The 24,104-nt window shown below is 43.7% G+C and overlaps 1 protein-coding gene across 1 annotated transcript in view; it reads left to right on the top strand.

The window, feature by feature from the left end:
- LOC145357615 (protein phosphatase PTC7 homolog) overlaps positions 1-11,439 on the top strand; it is an 82,789-nt gene extending 71,350 nt beyond the window's left edge. Inside the window, exon 7 of the mRNA XM_080211101.1 lies at positions 635-11,439. Coding sequence (XP_080067227.1) covers positions 635-693 — 59 coding nt within the window. The 3' untranslated portion in view covers positions 694-11,439. The remainder of the gene's footprint in view (positions 1-634) is intronic.
- Positions 11,440-24,104: the final 12,665 nt, after the last annotated feature.

Genomic DNA, 24,104 nt, shown 5'->3' with positions numbered 1-24,104 from the left:
GCTAACCGCTGTTCCACCATGCCAACCACAAGGAGAGCCTGCTCTTCTTCCCCTTTTGAAGTTTCTCTCTTTGTGTCTATTGAGATGTTTCCCCAAGGAAAGAAAGCACTTAGTAATGGGAAAGAGCTGGAAAAGGGGGAAATCAGCCTCTGGGGATCTTTTATGCATCATAGAGTGAACTGGCTGTGTGTTGTGCTGTAATTTCTGAAATGCACACACATGTTCAAATTTGCAAATTATAGCTCAGTTCTATTTTTCATACAAGCAAGACCCCAGCTTGTGCTGGTTGAGATGCGTGTTTTCTGTTTAAACTGTTTACTCAGCACGGTGTTCTTTAGGCATAATTTTAATTTTAAACTGAGGATTTTTTTCCATGTTTGCTCATTTTAAATGTTAGTGTATGAAAACTCACTCCTCAATGTTCTGTGTACATGTGGCAGGAGGTTCAAGTGTTGAGACAGGTGTTCTTGTGGCTGTGGACTATTGCACTTTGTGTCCACGGCTTGCTAGTTTGCCATTGTTCCATTAAGGCCTAATCAACTTGAGTTAACTCCACTGTAACATCTGATAATCTTCAGGCGAACCACTTAACACCATCGATAATTCAGCATTTAAAATAAAATTTATTTTGTAGGTGGCAAGCCAGATGACATCACAGTGCTATTATCAGTAGTGACTGAGAGCAAAGAATGAAGAAGAAATCTTATCTCACTGACCACAAGCACTAAGCTGACACACCTCGAAGAGTGGCATCCGTGAATCTCTGTTTTATGAATCCCACAAATCTCTGCTGGTGTGTCCTGTCAGAGGTGACTTTTGATCTATGCAGATAAAAACATTCATGGAGTACAAGTAGTTGAAATATTGGGTGAATGATTCTCCTATTCAATCCCATAGTTTGGAAAACTTATGCTTTGCCCTTGATTTCTTTTTACGTCCTGTTGAGGCTCTATAGAATAAACTGACCTCAAAAACTCTATCCCTATCTCAGCGCCCTTACAAACATCTCCACCTTTTTCTGTTCGGTCATTAAAGACTGACAACCATTCGGTCTCCTTGAACAATTTTGCTCGGAGCGATTCATGGAAATCCTGCAAGTCAAAAGGTGGGTGTTTTTTTTTAAAAGTTGTGAAACAAGTTATTTGAATAGTTGCCCTGCCCCACTTTGCTAAAAGCCTTGCTACAAATTACAAATATCTATCTTATTTTTATCAAACCGTAGATTTGACTGAAACACGGGAGTCACGGATGAATGATTTGGGATGCTCACGCTATATTGCCAATGTCTTTTGCCCCAGATGCCACTGGAATGTGTCAGTTTCTAGACCAGACTCTGGGAAAGGGAATGTAAATTGACTAGGAGAGAGTCTTGTTTTTTTTTAAAGAATCGAAAATGGTTGAATTTTTGAACAATGCAGAGTCCAATTTTGACAAAAGCTGGTTTTCTGCACTAGGTGCCTGCTGGAGCATATAACTTGTTTCCAGAACAGAACTCTTTCAAATCTCAATGGCAGCCATTACAGTGCCTAATAACCCACTGTATTGAGAAACAGACTAGTTGCAGAATCCTCATCGTTTATCAGCATGGCTGTCACTGTATTCACACTGCTTTAAATAAGAATGTATAGTGGCTACCTTAACCTCTGTACAGTGGACTCTTCTGATCCAAAGCTGTTTTCTAGAACTGATTTGTGGGCAATCCATTTGGATTTCATTGAGTTGAATCACTGTTAATGTGTGTCAATAATGAGTTTAAGTGTCACTACAGAAACTTCATGCTGTGAAAAGTCTGCAGACCAGTGGGTAGAAGAGAGCAGCGAACTCTCAATTGTCTTGTGGGCTACGTCTGAAATCAACAAAATGGACAGTGTGATCTGTCATCTGAAATATTCCTGACGTGTGACAATTCCTGCACCAAGCCAGAAGCTCCTTGTTGCCAATTCTCCGCAGAATAAAATATACTATCCCAAGATCAACGAATAAATCTTAGGAGTGTGAAGACTACCCTGCTGAAATTGTAGAACTGAACTGGACCAGAATTTAACAGTAATGGTTGTCAGAATTTTAGTGGTACTGGTGGGTTGTTCCATACCCTGAATCACATTATTTAAAAATTTCATCTGATTTTATTTGATGCATTTTATTTGGAAAGTTTTCTAAACTTGGTAGCGTGGATGCATAGTACTTTAAATCTTTTCCACAGCCATACAGCTATATTTTTTTAAGAATCTAAAATGAATAGAAACTACTTGAAGATCTTTGTGCCCTATACTTAAATTCTCGAAGGTATAATTATGGTTTCAGCTGGCTGTGAGTTCTTCCAACCCTATCTTGAAACTATTTAAATGCTTTCCTACGTCAGAGATATCGGGTAACAGTGTGTAATATGAGAGTTATGCCAGTGTTAAACGTTCTCCCATGGGTATGGTATAATCGGCTGTTAACCTTTTGTAACACCTGGAGATCAGCAGCAGAATGTAACCTGTTGGCTGCTCACTACATAGACCATCTGCCTCTCTGTGCCCCCTTATGAACTGGCACCTTGTGATCAGGTTTTTGTTATCAGTAGTCAGCAATGTTAGCTTTGTATTGGTTTGTGTTGGTTGGTTTGTCAGGTAAATACAACTGCACTGAATTTGGGCAAATGGGTAACTAGTTTTGAGGATAGATGTGAGTTTTACTGGGCAGGTTGTCTGGAAGAACAAGCTGGTGGATGATGATGATTGAACAGAAAATGCGTCCTGCAGTTGGTGTCAAAGAATAAGTCATTGCTGGAAGAAACGAATGTCCTGTAACGACTGCAGTGATTGAAATATATCTGTGGTCAGAAAACTTTGCACTAAAGACCTGATTCATGTGCCTGTCATATTTCTGGGTTTTCTAAATGTAAATCTGTGATTAGCCTGCTCAATGTTGACACTGCTGTCTGTGTAGGTTGTGACTTCATTAACCCGAACTGGTAGAGCTGAAGTTCTGTAACCCAGATGGAGAGCAGTAGTGAGCAGATTGACTGACTGCTTGTTTCAGCTGCTGCAGCAGAGTGTTTTTAACAAGTGTCTGACAGCAGTTTGGGAGGGGAGGACTTGTTCCAGATCATATTGGTCTATCAGCAAAGGCCAGGTCTAAGCAATCTGTCCCTTGACTGCAGAGTGTGCTCAGTGTAAAAAAGAACAAGAAATGGAGAAAGGAACCAAATTCAAAGGGGAAAGGAACATTTGAAATAATTGGACTTGATGTCCTTAGAACATTTAGAATCGTGTTTCTTTCCCCCAGAGCAGTAAATTCCAAAGCTCAAAAGAGAAGCTGACAGGCCCTTATCTCCCTCACTACTGCTGTTTGACATAGTTCAATACCCTCCATTTGAACAAAGCACAAGTTATAACTGGTTCAGATTGTTTTTTGGGAAAGAAGATAGTTGCTGCTGTTTGAATTTGGAGCCATAGGTATTGCTGCAGTGATATGTCTGTGATCCTCTGTAAATAATGTCTGTATATAGTCAGTCCATGTGCTGTGTACATGGGTTTTTACAAGTGTTTTTAAGTTTTGGTTCTGTTGTAGTCTTTAAATTTAGAAATACAAAGTTAAGCTTTATTCAGCTTTGTTTTTAGTCTGTTACCTGCGATTGTACAGAATAAGGAATTGAGTATCAGCACACTGTTGTGGGAATATTGCACTGAAATCTTTCAAGGATACTATGATCTTCCTATAGAAATCAGATTTTGTAAATGCAGTATGTGGCCCAGTTTTTCTTAAACAGCTATGTACAACATAGTTATACATGACAATAGATATATTAGGTTTATCCACATTCTTAAAAAATAGGCTGTCAAATGAGGGGCTTATGGCCATCACCTCTTCCTGCCATATTACAACATCTCCAAACCAAGAAAAGAAATCAGTGCATTGATTCATGTACAAGGAGCATCTGTAGCAATCATCACACTTTACTTTTGTACCTGGTGGGCTTTGATCCATCAACTGGGATGAAATTCAAACTGGGAAGAGGGGGGCAAGAGAAGTGAAGAGCACTTTATTCTCTTTGAAGTCTCCATGCACATTGTGCTCGTAAAAGCAAAGAATTTTGCAACACCAGAATGCCATTCTGTTTTTATTTCATGCCTGCAGCATCTTCTGTCATGGTTAGGATCCAGGATGTACTGCCTGAGAGTGATCTGAGCAGGTTCCATCGAAATATTCAAAAAGGAATTGGTTATAATCTGAACAGGAAGAATGTACAGGGCAAAAGCAAGGAGAGACACTTGGTAAGTTTCTCCTGTGGGTAGTGACACAATGGACAGAATGGCCTTTACTGTGCTGTAAAATTCTGTGATTCTGATTCCAAGCTCCTAGGCCTGCAATGAAAGAGAGATCTTGCGCATTTGCAAAGCTTGGAAGCTATCTTTGAATCTTTTGAGGCAAAAGGAGAAATGGCTGGAGGGTAAGAGAGACTTTGCATATATCATTCTACAATTGGATACTCTTTAAAATGAATCTCCTTACAAGGGTATGCCTTTTTGTCAAAGCTAAATGCTTGAGAATCCAGCATGAGCCTAATAGATGGCAATAAATCAGGTGTACAACATCAGCAGAACTGGCATGAAGCAAATGTCCTGTATAAATTCTTGAATAAATGCCCATAAGTACAGCGTATGTGGAAACCTAACTGTTCCTTATTGAAAACATTAAACAAGTTTGTTTTGATTCTCGTTTCTTCATTTCCCATTATTTTGCCTCCATGTTGCAAAATAATCTATATAAAATCTGTTCAGAACTGGCAAATCTTGTCTTCTACAGACAAGGCTCTAAGAGACCACATTTGCCACACATGCGCTGCAGAAATGGCCAGTTCCTTTTCTCACTTGTCATTGATCAGAAATTGCACCCATTCCTTCACCAGTAGGATTGCACAAGTGACACAAAGGCAAACCTAATTAGTAATCTTTACAACTTCCTGAAATAAACCAGGCATTAAAGTGCTCTGTGTGGCCTGAGCCCAGGTTTTGTGTGTGCAATTAGCACTGTGGTCAGAAACCAATCATCCGTGCTTTTGGATTACAGTTAGCGCTCATCTTGTTATCCAATAGTAATATAAATTCAACAAGTTTAAGTTGGTTGACATTTAAACATTTCTCTGTATCTTGTTTAAAAGCAATGCAATCTGAAGAGGTTGCCTAGATTTGTTTATATAGGCTTGTATATCTCGTGTTAATCCCAAGGTCTAAATAGCAATTTCAGCTGCCCCTGGCACTCAATAATCTGGCAGGCAGCTGACCCCACATGCCCGCAAACATAAGTTTACTGAGTTCATCCTGCCCTACAGCTCGATGTATTGCATAGGGCTTAACCCATAAGTGGAATGGAGGTTCTCTTGAAGAAAAACTTTGACCTTGTCCTGTTAACCAGAGAGTCTGAGAATCTTCATGATGTTGGAGACTCGAGATTGAAGAGTTGGACTAAAACCAGTTTTTTGATTGGAGTTGAGGAGAGTTGCCTGTGTTTACTGAATACGGTTAAAATTGCATTATCCAGTAATGTGAATAACTAATGTAAACAAAATGGCAGAGGGCATTTTGAACTAGAGAGAAATTCAAATTAACATGTCAATTTAAAGTGCCTGAACTATTTTATGGACAGGAGGGGTGTTAATTTAAACCACTAATTTTTCATCTCGCCGCCTGTCTATAAACAAAAGTGTTTTGATTTGTCTCCCTCTTTATAAGAGGTTGTGTATTTCCAACCCTTCAGTTTTGGTGTAATCCTTTTTATTATTAATAACCCCATAGCAAGCTTGAGATAGGTTGAACTCGGGGTTTATTTATATGAACACAGTCTAAACATGAGAGGGTTTGCACTGTCCCCTTCATATTCACATAGTGAAAAAAGGGATGGAGATCAGAAAGACTTGTTGTGTAGAGACCACAGAGAAAATAAATATTGTTTCACATGAGTAGCAGAATCAAGAACCAAAGTCCAATGAGATATTCCTTCACATGGGTCAGTGAGAGGCCAGACGAATAGACGCCTTTTAGCCAGTCTTGGTTATGAAATGCAGTTGGCCTTTGTATAGCTGTCTTTGAATTTGCCCTGTGCAGCCATCAGTAGTGGCCCCCCCAGCAATAGCAATGTACACATTTCCCTGATATGCTACCAGGTGACCTATCTTCTTCAGAGATCACAGACTGACGTCGATTCAGCCGTCTTAAAGTTCTTTGCCACTTCTAAAACTTTAAAGATAACTCACTGTCCATTTTTATATAAAATATATACAGGATAAGGCTTTAGTCCCTCAGTCTTCGTGTGCTCTGAAGAAAAATATGAATTCTATTTCATTTTTTTATGTGTGGTCTTATGAAGGAAGTATAGAGTATCATTCATTCTCTCATTCACACTGGCACGTCAGACTTATAGCTAATAGGGGCAATGGCAGTTCCCTTGAGCTTAATGTGTCAGTAAAATCACTGGCCTTTCCTGAGATATTGGAGGGTTAACTTGGGAAGGTTCAAAACCTGTCTTTTGGGTTCATCTATTCAGGGTTAGAATTGAGTTTTCCTCTGATGAGGGAAAGCCTTTTTTCTTAAGAACTCTGCCTGTCCAATTCCTGATTGGGTATCCTCCAAAGGATCTGGGTCGGGGTGTGATAGTTAGCACAGAGGGTCCAGCTGTTTGGAGTTATCTGCAGGGGAATGCTAGATGCCTTACTCTGTGGGTGCCAGGTCTTTTGAACTCCTCTAATCCAGCGTAGCTCCTCCCTGTCCTCCTTGGTAACCTGTGTGTTGAGCTGTTTAAGCCCAGGGACGGTGGTTAGGCAGATTGTCAGGAGATTGGGGCGTTCTAATGGGACTTCCTCCTCTACTGGGGAGAGCAGAGTGAATCCCATTCTTAACGGTACTTAGCACATTTTAAAATGCCCTCGGTGCAATCCAGATTGTTCAAAAAGTGACTCAAGTTATAAAATACATAAGAGCCAATTAAGTAGGAACCAGAGTAGGCTAATCAACTCCTTCAGCCTGCTCGACCATTTGGTAAGACCATGACTGATCTGACTGTGGCCTTCCATGACCACCCCCACCTCCACGCCCCCACCAATAACTTTAACTCCCTCGTAGACCAAAAGAAATCTATCAAACCCAGCCTTGAATGTATTCAATGACCTGCTCACTGGGGGAAAGAATTCCAAAGATTAACAGCCCTCAGAGAAGAAGTTCTTCCACGTCTGTGATTTAGTTGCGAGTCCCCTTATTTTTAAATACTGTCCCCAGATCTAAATCCCCCCCCCCCCCCGAGAGAGAACATACTCTGTGTCTAACCCTGTCAATCCACCTCAGAATCTTGTGTCAGTAGGAACACCTTGCATTCCTTTCAGTTCCATCGAGTATGTGCCCAATCTGCTCAATCTTTCCTCGTAAAACAAATCTTTTCGTCCTAGGAATTATCTGATTGAACCTGTACAGTGGTAACTCTGATCCATTAGCTGTGTTTTCACCAGTGCATAGCCTTCCTGTGCCACCACTTATTCCGTGAATGTACATAGATTAATCTTGCCAGGTTTCAACGGCAAGTCTTTAATTTTTCTCGACACACTGAGTTGGGGATCAGTGACGTTGCTGCCCCCAAATCCCACCTCCATCTTAATTGTCTTCCACTCTTTTATCTTGGGAACGACCCAGAACCGATCGGCTTCTCCCCAGACCGATGGGATGTTTAACTGAAATTCAGCTGATTTTGACTGATTCTGCTTTCTCTCCAGATTCGGCTGTCTCCTTCCTGGAGTGGTGACATGTACCTCATACCTTGTCCTCTGGTTTGTCCCTTTCCAATGCCCCTTCTCTTCTTTGGGTTGCACCCGGCAATTTCAGACGATGTGACTCACCCGCTTATATCTGCGGCATTGGGCTTCTTGAGTCCAATAAGTTGTGGCCAGACTTGCTGCATTGGCAATATTCTGCAGTTGGCATTGCACTCTGCTGAGCTTCTGCTACTTTCTGCACTTGGACACTGACTCCTAACTGCGTAGCTTTGTTGTAGCTATTTCAAATGCTGTTTTGAAGTCCAGGACTTTCTTGGTTCGTAGTTTCCATTGTATGGTTTCATGACGGAGGCCACAAACGAAACTGACCTGCAAAACATCCTGGAGAAACCCTCCGAAATTTCAATATTCCACCAATTTTTTTAAAACAGCCACACCTTGAGTGAAGGACCCTGCTGTACCTGTTTATAAAAACAAAAGTGTTCTGCACTCTTGAGTAGTTTGGGTTCGTAATGATTTCTGAGCATCTCCCCCAGGGTTTGTTCCACAGGTTTTCCTGGTAGCCCCAGACTCCTTTTGAGTTGTGAAAGCTTGGATTCCACCAGCTCTTCATCCACCTTATTTGTTTTCAGATAGGACTGAAGATATACAAAGTCCAGTTTCCTCATTAACGATCCCATCGCTCTGAATTAGCCCGCCAATTTTATTTTCCCGGCTGCTGAGAGTTTGTCCCGCCAGTCTCATTTCAGTCACAGTTTGCAGCCAGATTTCGTGTTCTTCGCATCAGCCATTCCCTCACCGATCCTCTCACTACTTTTACTGTTGACTACAGGTCCCCTCGCGACCACTTCCCTTGACAATTTCAGGTCAGTTAGTATTCCCTCTTTACTCTTAGCCATCAGCCGCAGCCTGAGTCCCTTCACCACTGCTTCCGTTGACGCTTAGGCCTGTTCCCTACAAGCCTACTACCTGGCTGCTCCCCCACTTCTTCTGGAAAGTGGTGGTAACACGCAGTCTGTAGGCTGTGAATTAGCCTTGTCACCATTTACGTTCGGTCTAACTAAATACCAGTAAAAGGCCACGAGGTGCGTTGGTGTAATTCAAGCAAGGAGACCTGACCCCCACTCTTAAAGGTACATAACACCCCAGCTGCATACATAACAGCATCCTTATCCAACTCGGTGGGTTCTTTTTCCCACACTTTACCCTGTATTTCCTTCCTGTAACCTATTGTTGCTCCATTCTCTCCTGATACCTTTAAGACTCTCTTACTTCCTCCTGATTAAGTCTGAAGCAACATTGGACAGTGGTTTGGATTAATAAGTTTGAGTCCGACTGTCTCCTGTTTGGTAGGGTCACTATTTTGAACTGGGTGCAGCTTTGCTTTGCCTGTGCAAGTTTTTGTTTCTGGCCTTGAGTAACGTGTAGGACTCTTCAGAAGAGTAAATGTCACTTCCCCGGATGTGTTTGTGGAGTGTCTTTGCAGAAGTTGCCGTGATGAGTGATACGTTCTCTGATGGTGTTCAGTGCAGTTTGGTGAGAGGGGCACTGAGCAGGTGTCGGAATCCTGCCAGAAGGTTACAACAGCACACGGGGCGAGGAGGGCACTAGTAGATGAAACAAAAACCTTGGGAAATGTGAAATGGAATGGTAAGGTTAGGCAGCGTCTGTAGAGAGAAAACACAGTTTCAGAGAGAGACTTTTCCTCAAACACAGTGAAAAGGATATGTAGGGTTTTTTTAGGCTATGGATGAGGGAAGATTTGATGCAAATACATAATGATGAAAAGGGATATACTAAGAATATAGACGAACCAAAGAGCAGGTGCAGCAATTTCCTGAGTCTAGGCTTAGCAACACAATAGCGTAAGTCTAACCTCCTCCCTCTTGTTCATCCCTATTAATGCAATAACTACTTTGGACCAATAAAGATTCACTAATGGAGCACCCAGTTAATCTGTTTTGGGCAGTGGTTGGAAGTGGCTACTAGCCAGGAACTGGGAGAACCCCAATCTTAAATTGTGCCATGGGGATGTTTTGCATTCATGCAGTACAGGTTGGTTTTGCATTGCATTTGAAAGGAGGTATTCGTCTGAACTGTGTGTCCACTTGTAGGTTGTCCTTCTATCTCTAAGACTAATTGATTCGCGCTGGTCTCTTTCTCCTTTTGTATCTCTCCTTGTTTAATTCTGACGTGTTACTTTGTCTTATTACAGTTGTTGACAAAATAGTTTTTATTCTAAAAGGCAGTTTATTGGATCTTGTCTTGTATATATTGGATGTGTTACAGTACAACATGTAACTGTTTCGTGGACAAATGACATAGTTGAGCACTCTGTCCAAAAGTTAAACTCTTGATTCTAAGCCATGAGTTAAAGCTTAATTAAATTTTCATTAACACAACTGTCAAAGAAGCACAAGGCTTGCATTTAGAGATGAATACATTATTTAAGGTACATAACATGTTATGTGTATTTTAGTTTCCAGACACCATCCATTAGCACCTTGGTTTTGGGACCAGTCATCTGTTCCTCACATTTGCTTTTAGTTCTCACTTTCCTATTTAAGTCTGCAGACCACAATAAAAATAACTTCAGCGGGGGAATCAATAAATTTTTCCTGTTATTTGGGGGCACTGCTGCCTCACAGTGTCAGGGTCCCAGGTTTGATTCCTGGCTCGGGTCACTGTCTGTGTGGAGTTTGCACATTCTCCCCATGTCGGTGTGAGTTTCCTCCCACAGTCCAAAGATGCGCGAGTTAGGTTGATTGGCCGTGCTAAAATTGACCCTAGTTTTGGAAGGTTAGCAGGGTAAACCGCGGGGTTACGGGGATGGGGTGGGATTGTTGTTGGTGCAGCCTGGATGGGCCAAATGGCCTCCTTCTGTACTGTAGGGATTCTATGATGCTTTGTTTCCTTAGGTAAAAGGAGGGATTCCAATGGCAAGGGTTTCAAGGGTGTAGATACTGTGTAATCGGTAAGACTGGTTTGGATTGGTTCCAAAACCAGTTCCAGCTCTTCTGAGTTGTTTGTGTAAATGATTTTGTGATTGGAATTTGATACCTAGATGCTGTTTTTAAACAGCTCTTGCATAAACATCGAGCTTGTGCCCTTGGTGAGTCTTATCTGAGCTAATATGGAGGAGTCCATATTCTCGTGACAGATCAAGGAACAAATATTTCTCACCAATCGAAAGCCAAGCCAGATGGGTAATCTTCACAAAGGCTGATATTTCAAATGGTGCATTTGGAAAGTGGTAACAGTATATTTTACAGAAAACAAACCATGACAAAGCTTCAAACTGACAGCGTGCAACCGTTGCAGCATTTCATGTTTCACTTTGAACTTTGTTAACTTTTCTTCCAAGTTCAAGGTGTTAACCCCACTTCAAGATCTTTAGGTTACTGTTTTCACAACTGCAACCAAACCAAACTCTGAACAACTCAGGGGAGGTAAACATGACCCATCTACCGAAGTGCAGTTATATTTGGGGTGTGTAATGACTAATGGAAACAGTTTGTTGAATTTGAATGTATTTTGTGTCTCTCTCTGTCTGTGATATATGGAAATCAAACATTAGCTTTTCTTTGTATTAAATTGTTTTTAAAATTTAGGTTTGAAATTGTTGCAGTTTGACAATTCTTAAGTTATGAATGTAAAATCTGTGAAAAAAATATAATCTTTATTTATTTTAACTCAGTCTGTTGTGCTTATTTGCAAATTAGTCACAACTGGTTTGATTGCAAATCTCAAATTTAGTTGATGAAATGTCACTCTGAGTTTGTATTTATTTAGTGCCTTTAAAGAAAGGTGACTCATGCATCTTACTTTGGTTCTGAAGTGTCTCTGAGAGGTTCTACATACATAAGGGCAGCACGGTGGCACAGTGGGTTAGCACTGCTGCTTCACAGCTCCAGGGTCCTGGGTTCGATTCCCGGCTCGGGACACTGTCTGTGTGGAGTTTGCACATTCTCCTCATGTCTGTGTGGGTTTCCTCTGGGTGCTCCGGTTTCCTCCCACAGTCCAAAGATGTGCGGGTTAGGTTGATTGGCCGTGCTAAGAAATTAGTGTCCATGGATATGTAGATTAGAGGGATTAGTGGGTGGGATATGGGGGTAGGGCCTGGGTGGGATTGTGTTTGGTACAGACTCGATGGGCCAAAGGGCTTCTTTCTGCACTGTAGGGTTCTATGATCCTGATTCTAACCCTTGGTGTATTTTTCATCAAGCAGTTCTGGTCTTTGTTTTTGATAGGCAAGGGGATTAAGGGTTATGGGGAGAAAGCGGGAAAGTGGAACTGATCCACGACAGATCAGCCATGATCTTATTGAATGGCGGGGCAGGCTCGAAGGGCTAGGTGGCCTACTCCTGCTCCTATTTCTTATGTTCTTATGTGTTGCCTGAGCTAGAATGCTGGTTAAGTGGCATCACAACGCAATGATGTTCTCACACTGTGCGTCACTAACCAAGTAAAGAGTAGATTAATAGGAACTGTCAATTTTATAGTTCACTTTTGAAAGAGCCAGCTCCAATAATATGCCAACTGGGAAAAGATTGTGAGCAATTGTTGATATGAGATTGAACTTCAGCCAGATGCTTTTCAGTTATGTTCTCTTGCAATTAATCTGAGCGTGCCTCTAGTTTCGAAACGAAAGACTTCAAGCAAAAATCCACAGTAATATCCTCCCCAGGGCGCGCCTTAGTTTGACTGAAACAGCAATAGCATCAAGTGAATCTATTTCCTGCGTGCTAGGTTCGTGGATTATAGTCACAGAAACAGAAAATGCTGGAAAATCTCAGCAGATCTGACGGCATCAGTGGAGAGAGAATAGAGCCAACACTTGGAGTCTGGATGACCTTTCATCACAGCTGAATCATAGTACAAAGAACAAAAACAGCCCAGGAAACAGGGCCTTCGACCCAACAAGCCCGCGCTGCCATTTTAACATTACCAGGCCCCCCCCTCCACCCATGACCCTTATCTATGCTTATGGCATTCCACATTGAGGGAAAGTTAATTTAGGGACAATTTATTACCTCCAATCAGCCTAAGAGCACATCTTTGGGGTGTGGGAGGAAACCGGAGCACCCGGAGAAAACCCACGCAAGCACGGGGAGAATGCGCAAACTCCCACAGACACCGGCCCAAATCCATGTGTCTGCACAGCAATCAGTGATAGTCACTGAGCTGTCGTGTTCCCAGCATCTGGTCCAGCTTAAGTGCAGTGATATCTGAAATGGATAGAGCTTGGTTTTAATTGGCAAGATTCAGTAAGATCTCAATGCATTGCATGAGCAGATTGAAGTGTGTTTTGATCAATGCATCAAGAAAATGAAACCTTTCAAAGCCAACCACTCAATGACATTTATTGGGTCCATTCATTTATTGAAGAGGCAAGAGAACAGCAACGATACGAGTTTTAAAATGGTTTTCTTTTATTGAAAAGAACTTTAACATGGCAGAAGCAAAACACTGGCATCTACCCGCCAATGTGGAAAATTGTCCAGGTACATCCTGCTCGCAAAAAGGACAAATCCAACTTGGCCAATTACTGCCCAATCAGTCTACTCTCAATCATCAGTAAAATGATGGAAGGTATCATCAACAATGGATCAAGGAGCACCTACTCAACATTAACCTGCTTGGTGACGCCCAGTTTGAGTTCCCACTAAGGGCCCCTGACCTCATTACAGCCTTGGTTCAAACGTGGACAAAAGAGCTCAACTCCAGACATGAGGTGTTAGCGATGGAAAGATGGTAGGACTGGAGGGTCTCAAAGACATTACTGTTACTAGAGAGGCGGTGCTCGACAGACTGGAGGGGCTGATTGTGGACAAGTCCCCAGGACCAGATGGAATGCATCCGAGGGTTCTGAAAGAAATGACGGAGGTGATAGTGGATGCCTTGGTGGTTATTTTCCAGACGTCGCTGGATTCCGGGGAAGTGCCGGATGATTGGAAAACAGCTAATGTTACGCTGTTGTTTAAGAAGGGTGCCAGGCAAAAGGTGGGGAATTATAGGCTGGTTAGTTTAACGTCTGTGGTAGGTAAAATGTTAGAATCCGTCATCAAGGAGGAAATAGCGAGGCATCTTGAAGGGAATTGCTTGATAGAGCAGACGCAGCACGGTTTCGTTAAGGGGAAGTCGTGTCTGACAAATTTACTGGAGTTCTATGAGGATGTGTCTAGGGTGGTGGATAGAGGAGAGCCGGTGGATGTGGTCTTTCTTGATTTTCAGAAGGCGTTTGACAAGGTACCTCACAAGAGGTTATTGCAGAAGGTCAGGGGGCATGGAGTTGGGGGTAGGGTGTTAGTGTGGATAGAGGACTGGTTGTCAAATAGGAGGCAGAGAGTGGGGGTCAATGGGTGCTACTCGGATTGGCGGTTGGTGACTAGTGGAGTGCCTCGGGGTCGGTGCTGGGGCCTCAGCTATTTACCATTTATGTAGATGATCTGGAGGAGGGAACCGAGTGTATGGTGTCGAAATTTGCTGATGACACCAAGATTGGTGGAACGGCAAATTGTGCGGAGGGTGTGGAGAGTCTGCAGAAGGATCTAGATAGGCTGGGCGAATGGGCCAGGAAATGGCAAATGGAATTTATTGTTGGCAAGTGCGAGGTGGTCCACTTTGGTAGGAATAATGGTAGGAAGGATTATTACTTACGTGGAGAAAAACTGCAGCAGGCGACGGTGCAGAGGGACCTCGGGGTCCTTGTGCATGAGTCGCAAAAACCCAGCCTGCAGGTGCAGCAGGTGGTCAGGAAGGCGAATGGGATGCTGGCCTTCATAGCGAGGGGGATTGAATATAAAAGTAGGGAGGTCTTGCTGCAGCTGTACAGGGCACTGGTGAGGCCGCAGCTGGAGTACTGTGTGCAGTTTTAGTCGCCGCACTTAGGCAAGGATATTTTGGCCTTGGAGGGAGTGCAGAGGAGGTTTACTAGGCTGATGCCGGAGTTGAGGGGGTTGAACTATGAGGAGAGGCTGAATAAACTAGGCTTGTACTCGTTAGAGTTTAGAAGAATGAGGGGAGATCTCATTGAGACATATAGGATGATGAATGGGATGGATAGGATAGAGGTGGAGAGACTCTTCCTGCTCAGAAAGGACAGTAGGACTAGGGGGCACAGCCTCAAGATAAAGGGGGCGCGGTTTAGAACAGAGTTGAGGAAGAACTTCTTCACTCAAAGGGTGGTGAATCTCTGGAATTCTCTGCCCGTTGAGGTGGTGGAGGCTGCCTCGCTAAATATTTTTAAGACGCGGGTTGATGGGTTTTTGATAAGCGAGGGGATTAAGGGTTATGGGGAGAGGGCGGGAAAGTGGAACTGATCCACTTCAGATCAGCCATGATCTTATTGAATGGCGGGGCAGGCTCGAGGGGCTGGATGGCCTACTCCTGCTCCTATTTCTTATGTTCTTATTCCCAGCAATGTGATTGCCCCCTCTTGTTTTTAAGTTCTACCATGTAGCCTGAATTGAGGAGCCTGCTAAAATATCTTTCCTCCTCACTGCAGCGATCTTTGATCAATATTGCGACACTACCTTGTCTTTTTAATCTATGTCGTTGATACTGATGTGAACCACTGGTCACCCTCCCCTCTCAGAATGCCCTGCAGCCACTCAGTGACATCCCTGACCCTGGCACCAGGGAGGCAAGGCACCATCCTGGAGTCATGTCCTTGTCTGCAGAAACACCTGTTTGCACCTCTCACTATTCAATACCGATCACTATTGTTCTTCCACTCTTGCTGCTCTCCTGCCAAGCCGTGAACCTGGTCTAGCTGCATCCCCCGTCGCTCTCTCCCTTTCCAATACCATTTCTCGAGAGAGATGCACTCACAGAACCTCCAGATTACCTGCCTGTCCCCTTCTTCTTGGTGGTCACCCATTCTCTCCTTGACTGCACATCCTTAAACTGCAGGGCGACCAGAGTCCAAAGGTGTGCAGCTTATTATGATTGGCCAGGGCAAATTGCCCCTTTGTATCGGGGCATTGGTAGGGTAAATATGTGGGGTTATGGGGATCGGGTGGGATTTTTGTTAAAGACTCAATGGGCCGAATGGTACCTTCTGCACTGTAGGGATTCTATGAACAGTGTGTATAGGAACTCCCACGTACAGCAGGCGATGCAATAGTGTGTATAGGAACTCCCACGTACAGCAGGCGATGCAACAGTGTGTATAAGAACTCCCACGTACAGCAGGCGATGCAACACACAGCACTAAACTTCTCAATCAGACGTAGAACTTAAAAAACTCTTAGGTTAAATTTATGCCAATGATTCAAACCCAGATTCATAAGAATATAAGAAATAGGAGCAGGAGTAGGCCATCTAGCCCTTTGAGCCCGCCCCACCATTCAATAAGATCATGGCTGATCTGAAGTGGATCAGTTCCACTTTCCCGCTTTCTCCCCATAACCCTTAATCCCCGTGCCTACCAAAAACCTATCTACCTGTGTCTTAAATATATTTAGCGAGGCAGCCTCCACCACTTCAACGGGCAGAGAATTCCAGAGATTCACCACCCTTTGAGTGAAGAAGTTCCTTCTCAACTCCGATCTAAACTGCCCCCCCTTATCTTGAGGCTGTGCCCTCTAGTCCTGCTGTCCTTTCTGAGCGGGAAGAATCTCTCTACCTCTACCCTATCCATCCCCTTCATCGTCTTATACGTCTCTATAAGATTCCCCCTCATCCTTCTAAACTCCAATGAGTACAGACCCAGTCTATTCAATCTCTCTTCATAGATTCCCCAGCACATTTCCCTGGATGTCTGAATTGGTAGTTTGGTGACAATATCACTGCCATGCGTCCCTCTGAAAGATGTTTCACTGAGCGGAGATGAGGGGGTGCCAAAATTAGATTTTTTGAAAAACCCTTTTGTCTAAGCAACTGTGGATTGCTGTGTGACAAGATTGATTGTAAAATGATACTTTATAAAGCTACACGCACACAGTGCCTCCCCACTGAGAGCAGCAGTACCCAGACAAGTAGGAAGAAAATAATCAAGGTCAAACTCATAACATTTAACATTTCCCTTCTCCGTGCCTGCGTTGTCAGAATGATCTTTGAACAGCTGGGATCACTTTCAATGGAATTTAGCTGAATTTACTGACCTCTAGTGGACATGACCCTCTGCGCACACCATTGATATCATGAGATTATATCACATCAGCAACCTCAAGTAGTGAGAATACATCAGTAAGTTTGACGTCAGTAGTAGGTAAATTATTGGGAGGAGTTCTAAGAGATAGGATCTACAAATACTTGGATGGACAGGGACTCATTAGGGAGAGTCAGCATGTCTTTATGCATGGTAGGTTATGTTTGACCAATCTATTAGACGTTTGAGGAGGTTACCAGGAAAGTGGATGAAGGGAAGGCAGTGGATGTTGTCTACATGGATTTCTGTAACGCCTTTGACAAGGTCCCTTAGACTTAAACTCGTTAGAGTTTATAGAGACGTATAAGATTACGAAGGGGATGGATAGGATAGAGGTGGAGAGATTCTTCCTGCTTAGAAAGGACAACAGGACTAGAGGGCACAGCCTCAAGATAAGGGGGGGGGGGCAGTTTAGATCGGAGTCAAGGAGGAACTTCTTCACTCATAGGGTGGTGAATCTCTGGAATTCTCTGCCCGTTGAAGTGATGGAGGCTACCTCGCTGAATATATTTAAGTCACGGGTAGATAGGTTTCTGATAGACAAGGGAATTAAGGGTTATGGGGAGAAAGCGGGAAAGTGGAACTGATCCACTTCAGATCAGCCATGATCTTATTGAATGGCGGGGCAGGCTCGAAGGGTTAGATGGCCGACTCCTGCTCCTATTTCTTATGTTCTTATGTCCCACATGGAAGGTTAGTTAGGAAGGTTCAGTCGCTAGGTATACATGGAGAGGTGGTAAATTGGATTAGACATTGGCTCAATGGAAGAAGCCAGAGAGTGGTAGTGGAGGATTGCTTCTCTAAGTGGAGGCCTGTGACGAGCGGTGTGCCGCAGGGATCGGTGTTGGGTCCAATGTTGTTTGTCATCTATATCAATGATAATAATATGGTAAATTGGATCAGCAAATTTGCTGATGTAACAAAGATTGGAGGTGTGGACAGTGAGGAAGGTTTTCAAAACTTGCAGAGGGATTTGGACCAGCTAGAAAAATGGGCTCAAAAATGGCAGATGGAGTTTAATTCAGACAAGTGTGAGGTACTGCACTTTGGAAGGACAGACTAAGGTAGAACATACAAGGTAAATGGTTGGACACTAAAGAGTGCAGTAGAACAGAGGGATCTGGGAATACAGATACATAATTCCCTAAAAGTGGCGTCACAGGTGGATAGGGTCGTAAAGAGTGCTTTTGGAACATTGGCCTTTATAAATCAAAATATTGAGTATAAGAGTTGGAGTGTTATGGTGAGGTTGTATAAGACATTGGTGAGGCTGAATTTAGAGTACAGTTTTGGTCACCTAATTACAGGAAGGATGTAAATAAGGTTGAAAGAGCGCAGAGAAGGTTCACAAGGATGTTGCCGGGACTTGAGAAGCTGAGTTACAGAGAGAGATTGAATAGGTTAGGACTTTATTCCCTGGAGAATGAGGGGAGATTTGATAGAGGTGAATAAGGTGAGATGGGTATAGATAGAGTGAATGCAAGCAGGGCTTTTTCCACTGAGGCTAGGGGAGAAAAAACCCAGAGGGTATGGGTTAAGGGGAAAAGTTTAAAGGGAATATTAGGGGGGGGCTTCTTCACACAGAGAGTGGGGGGAGTATGGAATGAGCTGCCGGATAAATGCGGGGTCACTTTTAAGAAAAACTCGGACAGGTTCATGGATGAGAGGGGTGTGGAGGGATATGGTCCAAGTGCAGGTCAGTGGGACTAGGCAAAAAATGGTTCAGCAACAGACAAGGGGGGCCAAAAGGCCTGTTTCTGAGCTGTAATGTTCTATGGTTCTATCAACCTTAATGATAACACAGCCTGAATCAAAGCCTTTCACATATAATTTTTTTAAATTCATTCATGAGTTGTGGGTATCCCTGGCTGGACAGATAATTGCCCTTGAACTGAGTGGCTTACAGAGCTATTTCAGAGGGCAGTTGAGAGTCAAACCACATTGCTGCAGATTTGATACACGTAGGCCAGACCAGCTAAGGATGGCAGATTTCCTTCCCTCAAGAACATTTCTGAACCAGATGGATTTTTCCAATTGTAATGGTTCCATGATAATTCCAGCTTGTTTTTTTTTTAATTCAAATTCCACCAAGGCAGGATTCGAACCCAGGTCCCCAGAATGTCTGCTGTTTCTGGATTAATAATCTAGCAATAATACCACTAGGCCATCACCTCCCCTTCAATTAATCACACAAAATGCAGTGGGACATGGGCTTGTAATTTAAGTTACACAATGGTTGACATAGCTGTAGGGGAAGTGGTATAGTGATTAACATTGAATTTATAGAAACACATTATTCTACCCAGCCCATCACCATGAGTCATTATTACCCAATTACTAATATGAAGGATGTCATAGAACCCTACAGTGTAGAAAGAGGCCCTTCAGCCCATCGAGTCTGCACCGAACACAATCCCACCCAGGCCCTACCCCCATATCCCTACATATTATACCCACTAATCCCTCCAACCTACACATCCCTGGACACTAAGGGGCGATTTCTTAGCACGGCCAATCAACCTAACCCGCACATCTTTGGACTGTGGGAGGAAACCCACGCAGACATGAGGAGAATGTGCAAACTCCACACAGACAGTGACCCGAGCATTGAACCCAGGCCCAACCCTTACATATTGAGTGGCAAATTCCACTGTCGTAGTTTGAGAACATGAACTCTATTTAAAAATCTGGAGAAACATTGTTAGATTATTGTGAAATCACAATAGTTGCCCAATGTCCTTGTGGGATGGAACTTATCCAGGCTGCTCTAAGTCTCACACCTTAACTCGTAACCTTCCTCGGAAGTAGATCAGCGTAGAATTCCTACAGAGCGAGTCTGCACCAATTCTGTAACAGAGCATCTTATCTAGGCCCTATCTCTGTGATCTCATGTATTTAGCCCACTATTCCCCATAACCTATACATCTTGGGACACTAAAGGGTAATCTTAGCATGACCAATCAACTTAATTGGCACATCTGGAGTTGAAACAAGTGTTCCAACATTCTATCAAACCCCTCAAGTGTAAGTAATGAGTGCCACTCACATTCCAGGAATGAAACAAACAAATATGACCGTTTAAAGCTCTCAATAGTTATCATTCAGATTGCGTGACTGTTGAATATGGAACAATAGTTGCTCTTGTACTTGTGATTGGGCTGATAGAGGTCTGCTCCCCTCCCCTACCCCTGGGTAACATGTTCCCTTCCTCCCCACATGGTGTTGTTGGAGTAAAAGTGAGACGCTGCCGGAGGGAATCCCAAAATTAAAAGATGCAAGATGGTTACCTGGCACGAAATGGGGGTAGGGCCTGGGTGGGATTGTGTTCGGTGCAGACTCGATGGGCCGAAGGGCCTCTTTCTGTGCTGTAGGGTTCCATGATTCTATGAAAATGGACTCTGTGGAAAGACATTAAAAATGTGCTGACTTAGGCATAGACATCACACAACAAACTAAATCCTGTTATTGTCTAATTTCTACAGAACAGACAAAAAAAAAGACTTTGAGGGCCAGATGATCAACTTAGTTTAAGATAAAGCAGGACCAAAACAATAAGTTTTGTTTATGAGGTCAGTCATTGCTAAGGGGGCATAATTGGCTAATGATGTGATAACTGCTAATGTTTGTACTTGTTGACTCTTTCAAATGTATAAAAGAAGCTTAGTTGCCATTTTTTAAATTGAGAAGGTGACTGCGAGCACTGCGGAGTGCCAAGCACTTCTCCCAAAGCTTTGTCCAATAACCTGCATGTTGAATCTTTGAACCTGACTCAGAGTGGTGATTTCCCACAACAAATTGGCATAGTTGGCAGGATCTCATTGCCAGCGAGTTGATCATTTGGCCTCGATCGGCAAACTGGAGTAGAGATTATCGAATTATTATTTACTGTGCGCAGTTCTGGTCGCCTCACTACAGGAAGGATGTGGAAGCTATTGAAAGGGTACAGAGGAGATTTACAAGGATGTTGCCTGGATTGGGAGGTATGCCTTATGAGGATAGGTTGAGGGAGCTCGGTCTCTTCTCCCTGGAGAGTCGAAGGTTGAGAGGCGACCTGATAGAGGTTTATAAGATGTTGAGAGGAATAGATAGGGTGGATTCTCGGAGGCTATTTCCCAGGGCTGAAATGGTCGCTACGAGAGGACACAGGTTTAAGGTGCTGGGGGGCAGGTACAGAGGAGATGTCAGGGGTAAGTTTTTCACTCAGAGGGTGGTGAGTGAGTGGAATCGGCTGCTGTCAGTGGTGGTGGAGGCGAACTCGTCGGGGTCTTTTAAGAGACTTCTGGATGAGTACATGGGATTTAATGGGATTGGGGGTTATAGATAGGCCTGGTAGGTAGGGATATGATCGGCGCAACTTGTGGGCCAAAGGGCCTGTTTGTGCTGTAGTGTTCTATGAACCGTGAGAGTCAGACTGAGCCAACAATGCAGCTAAAGAATTTATGGGACTATCGGATAGAAACAGGAACTGATTGCTGTGCTGATCAACTAAGGACAAGGGAGTGCCTGTCTCAAACACAGAGACCGGTTGTTAAGAGGGGAAATCCCCCACGTGAAGGTAAGGACCCTGAAGTTTGCGTAGAGGCACAAGGGCATTTAGGATTGTGAAGCACAAGTGATAAAGATCATTTCGCATCAAACCCTGTAGTGGCGAACAAACGCAGTTTGCCATCTGTTTGCGTGAAAATTTGTGTCTCTGTCTCTCATCTTGCAAAGCAGTGCAGTAAGGGACTGATCACCCCGACCGAGAGCCGGACTCCAGTGGAGGAAACACGTTACTGAGAGCGGCCGTGAGTACAAACAGAAACCCCAGCGAGGGGGTGGAGAAGTCTGCAAGCTGGCAGGTAAGGAAACTAAGTGGGGACCTGCGGGGTTCCCTTATTGATAAATAAATTACAGACAGGCACTCGTTGATTGAGATGCGAAAGGATGGCGGGGATATTTCTCAAACCTTAGAACAACAGAGAAAGTGGGTAGATGGGGAAAAGAAAGACAAAAAAGGCAGGGGGTATCATTAGTACATCAATTAGCTGGTTCCGCTAAAAAGTGGAATGAAAATAAGAACATAAGAACATAAGAAATAGGAGCAGGAGTAGGCCATCTGGCCCTTCGAGCCTGCCCCGCCATTCAATAAGATCATGGCTGATCTGTCGTGGCTCAGTTCCACATTCCGGCCCTCTCCCCGTAACCCTTAATCCCCTCTCTTATCAAAAACCCATCAACCCGCTTCTTAAAAATATTTAGCGAGGCAGCCTCCACCACTTCAACGGGCAGAGAATTCCAGAGATTCACCACCCTTTGAGTGAAGAAGTTCCTCCTCAACTCCGTTCTGAACTGCCCCCCCTTTATCTTGAGGCTGTGCCCCCTAGTCCTACTGTCTTTTTTGAGCGGGAAGAGTCTTTCCACCTCTATCCTATCCATCCCATTCATCATCTTATACGTCTCAATGAGATCTCCCCTCATTCTTCTAAACTCTAACGAGTACAAGACTAGTTTATTCAGCCTCTCCTCATAGCTCAATCCCCTCAACTCCGGCATCAGCCTAGTAAACCTCCTCTGCACTCCCTCCAAGGCCAAAATATCCTTGCGCAGGTGCGGCGCCCAAAATAAGGATAGGATTAAGAAACTTGAATCTAGGATAAGGGAATTCGATAAAAGGAATCACTCATTAGGAGAGAACCAATGGGGCCTTTTGCCTCCTTATGAGACAACGCAACAGGAAACGACAGCCCTCCCCCCCAAGAATAAGGAATAATACGAGGGCATAACCTGGCACAGTAACCTGGGGGGGACGGGCGCGCAGCCAACAGCACGTTACAAACCATTCACCCCGGGCGAGAGACAACAGATAATGGCCTCCCTGGGTAAACTACAACCCAGAAGCGCAAATGTGAAATTCTGGGCAGAACTAGACACAGTCTGGGTCGGGCACCGACTGCACCGAAGGGATATACACCCCAGCTAGTCAGGGCCGTGTGCCCAGCGGACAAATGGAGGTGGGTAGCTGGAGGGCTCGCCGCCCAACCCAGAGAAGATTATAGTGGGGGTGTTCGAGTGAGATTGTTTCCAAATGGGAGTTAAAGCGATCACTTAAAAAATAAAATCAAAATTGCAGAGAAAAGTGGAAATCCTGCAGATTGGAATAGCCGTAAGAATAAAAGCAGAGTTTGTTCTTAAAAAGCATAAATAAAAGTACTTTGCTATCAAAACAAAGGTTTTCATAGATATTTATAAATTTATATTTATAGATATTAATAAATAAAAACCCATTACGCGCAAGAAATAAGGAAATGGAATACTTATTAAATAAGTACTTTGTACTTGGCAGTTGAGGAAGAGGGTCGAAAGTGCAATAAATCCTAATTTTTTTTTTCTAATACAATTTTATTAAAACGGAAATATATTTGCATTAAGATGGTTTCTAGTAAAGAATTAACAAAGGCTCCAAAGCATTAGATTTAAGAGTTCTGTTCAAGTGTTGGGAAATTTACTCCATTGAGTACAAAAGCCATGTAACAAGGCCTATCCATTTAAACATCAGTTGGATAGTTATAACTACATAAGAAATAGGAGCAGGAGTAGGCCATCTAGCCCCTTGAGCCTGCCCCGCCATTCAATAAGATCATGGCTGATCTGAAGTGGATCAGTTCCACTTTCCCGCTTTCTCCCCTTAATTCCCCTGTCTATCAGAAACCTATCTACCCGTGACTTAAATATATTCAGCGAGGCAGCCTCCACCACTTCAACGGGCAGAGAATTCCAGAGATTCACCACCCTTTGAGTGAAGCAGTTCCCTCCTCAACTCTGATCTAAACTGCCCCCCCCCTTATCTTGAGGCTGTGCCCTCTAGTCCTACTGTCCTTTCTGAGCAGGAAGAATCTCTCTACCTCTACCCTATCCATCCCCTTCATTATCTTATACGTCTCTATAAGATCCTCCCTCATCCTTCTAAACTCCAATGAGTACAGACCCAGTCTATTTAGTCTCTCTTCATAGTCCAACCCCCTCATCTCCGGTATCAGCCTAGTGAACCTCCTCCGCACTCCCTCCAAGGCCAAAATATCCTTGCGTAAGTGCGGCGACCAAAACTGCACACAGTACTCCAGCTGCGGCCTCACCAGTGCCCTGTACAGTTGCAGCAAGACCTCCCTGCTTTTATATTCAATCCCCCTCGCTATGAAGGCCAGCATCCCATTCGCCTTCTTG

The sequence above is a fragment of the Carcharhinus amblyrhynchos genome, chromosome 23 (assembly GCF_965287045.1).
Source record: "Carcharhinus amblyrhynchos chromosome 23, sCarAmb.v2.hapA, whole genome shotgun sequence".
Classification (NCBI taxonomy): domain Eukaryota; kingdom Metazoa; phylum Chordata; class Chondrichthyes; order Carcharhiniformes; family Carcharhinidae; genus Carcharhinus; species Carcharhinus amblyrhynchos.
Note: the sequence above shows the minus strand (reverse complement) of the source record. Positions and strands in the feature narration are given on the sequence as shown.